The sequence below is a fragment of the Hyla sarda genome, chromosome 3 (genome assembly GCF_029499605.1).
Source record: "Hyla sarda isolate aHylSar1 chromosome 3, aHylSar1.hap1, whole genome shotgun sequence".
Lineage (NCBI taxonomy): Eukaryota > Metazoa > Chordata > Amphibia > Anura > Hylidae > Hyla > Hyla sarda.
This window is the reverse complement of record NC_079191.1, coordinates 352,808,804-352,810,507: the sequence shown is the minus strand read 5'-3', so window position 1 is coordinate 352,810,507 and position 1,704 is coordinate 352,808,804. Positions and strand designations below refer to the sequence as shown.

The 1,704-nt window shown below is 39.1% G+C and overlaps 1 protein-coding gene across 1 annotated transcript in view; it reads left to right on the top strand.

Annotated features, from left to right (window-relative positions):
- The window catches only part of SMIM26 (small integral membrane protein 26), a 3,477-nt gene extending 2,789 nt beyond the window's left edge, over positions 1–688 (top strand). The window contains exon 2 of the mRNA XM_056563380.1: positions 473–688. Within this exon, the coding sequence (XP_056419355.1) occupies positions 473–645 (173 nt within the window). The 3' untranslated portion in view covers positions 646–688. The remainder of the gene's footprint in view (positions 1–472) is intronic.
- The last annotated feature ends 1,016 nt before the right edge of the window (positions 689–1,704 follow it).

Here is a 1,704-nt window from a genome sequence, read left to right as displayed (position 1 = left end):
ATGGGGCCAGGGTGACGCGGCGCGGGGTGGTAGACGGCGCAGTGCGGTGGTGGGGGGGGCGTCGGGGCGTTGGCGGTGATAGGACTCAGGACCCCCGGACAGGCAGGGGGAGAGAAGCGGCTGTTGGTGGTGGCGGCGACGGTCTATGGCACCGTAAAAGCCGCTGCAGTTCATTAATTTAAAAGCGCCCGCTTTAAATCAATGATCTGCAGCGGTGTCGCCGGGGGGATAAATAGCCGATAACTTATACCGGAATATCGGTATAAGTTATCGGCTATCGGCCATAACCTGCACCGATTATCGGTATCGTGTGTGTATGTGTATATATATATATAATATATATATGTGTGTGTGATATATATATATATATCTCTATCGGTATTTGTTTCAGCTAATAATGTGACCACTGAATCCAAAGAAGTATATGATTTTTATCTTTTTCTGTTAATTTTTTTTATATTTTCTTTTACAGATTCAGAGAGTTTAATGGATATAGAGGAGGAGCCATCAGAGGGAAGAAAGCAGAAATTTGTATTTTCGTCCTCCATTCAGTATAAGGAAAATAGCATACCATATACTGAAAGATTATATCAGTATTTTACTTCAAGTAACAAAACATCTGACAGTGGATCTACAGAAAACTAATGGACTGAGCATTCCTGTGAATAAATACATTTATTTAATATAGCCCTTACTGTTTGAGGTATATTTTATGTTGTGGTATTTTTATGCAGCATTTTAGGAATTGTAGCAGAAGCTGTGTAACTCACTCAAGGTAGGGTCACACGTACATTATTTGAAGTATATCTTGCTGTGTTTTCTGCTGCTGAATTTCCGACTCATTGAAGTCAATGTGTAGGATAATCGGCAGCAGGAAATATTCAGTAAAATGCGTTGCGAATGCGAACCTTACACCGGCTGATTATCGGGCAATAATCGTATATTGCCCAGTTTAAAAGGGCCAGCAATTAGCTAACAAGCGAACTCTTGTTCTTTGGCTGATCACATCTTTTGTGTGATCATATAAAATATTGTTATCCGCCACACCGTTCCCTGTGTAAGTGAATGGTGTGCGGCCAAAAGTGATGGTAAAGGGTGATATAAATAATCCAGAGATTTGTGCAGTCTAGTCAGTGATTGAGCCATGTGCAGGCCCGGTAGACGAGCGCCGATCACCCACTCATGTCGGTGCTTGTTAACGTGCTTCTTGTCAGCCTGTGTAGAAGGGTCGTCACTTATGTACTGATTTTTCCTTCATTTTTTGAATTTTTTATTTTTTTTTTATATCTGATCCTTTTTATTAAACTTTTGTTTTCATAACAGAAACAAATAAAGGCACAATAAATAAATATATATATATATATATATATACATATATATATATATTTCATGCGGAGACAGCTTCTCAAAGCATAATTGACAACATGAGAGCAGGCTCATCAGTCTATCCATATTGTGCGCATTACATATATCAAGGATACAGGAGAATATGCAATAAAACAAAAACAAAAAACGCATGAACGAGAAAAAACCATGCGAGAGCAGTTTCTTACCACTTCAGGCAGTTCACCAATAACTAAACACAGCAGCATGAACGAAACAACTTCTTTAGGGAAGGGGGAACTAGCTATCTCTTACTATATACCCATCTTGTGTTATATATAACCGTATATTAAAATAGTAAAGCATATAGTACTTGCCGTG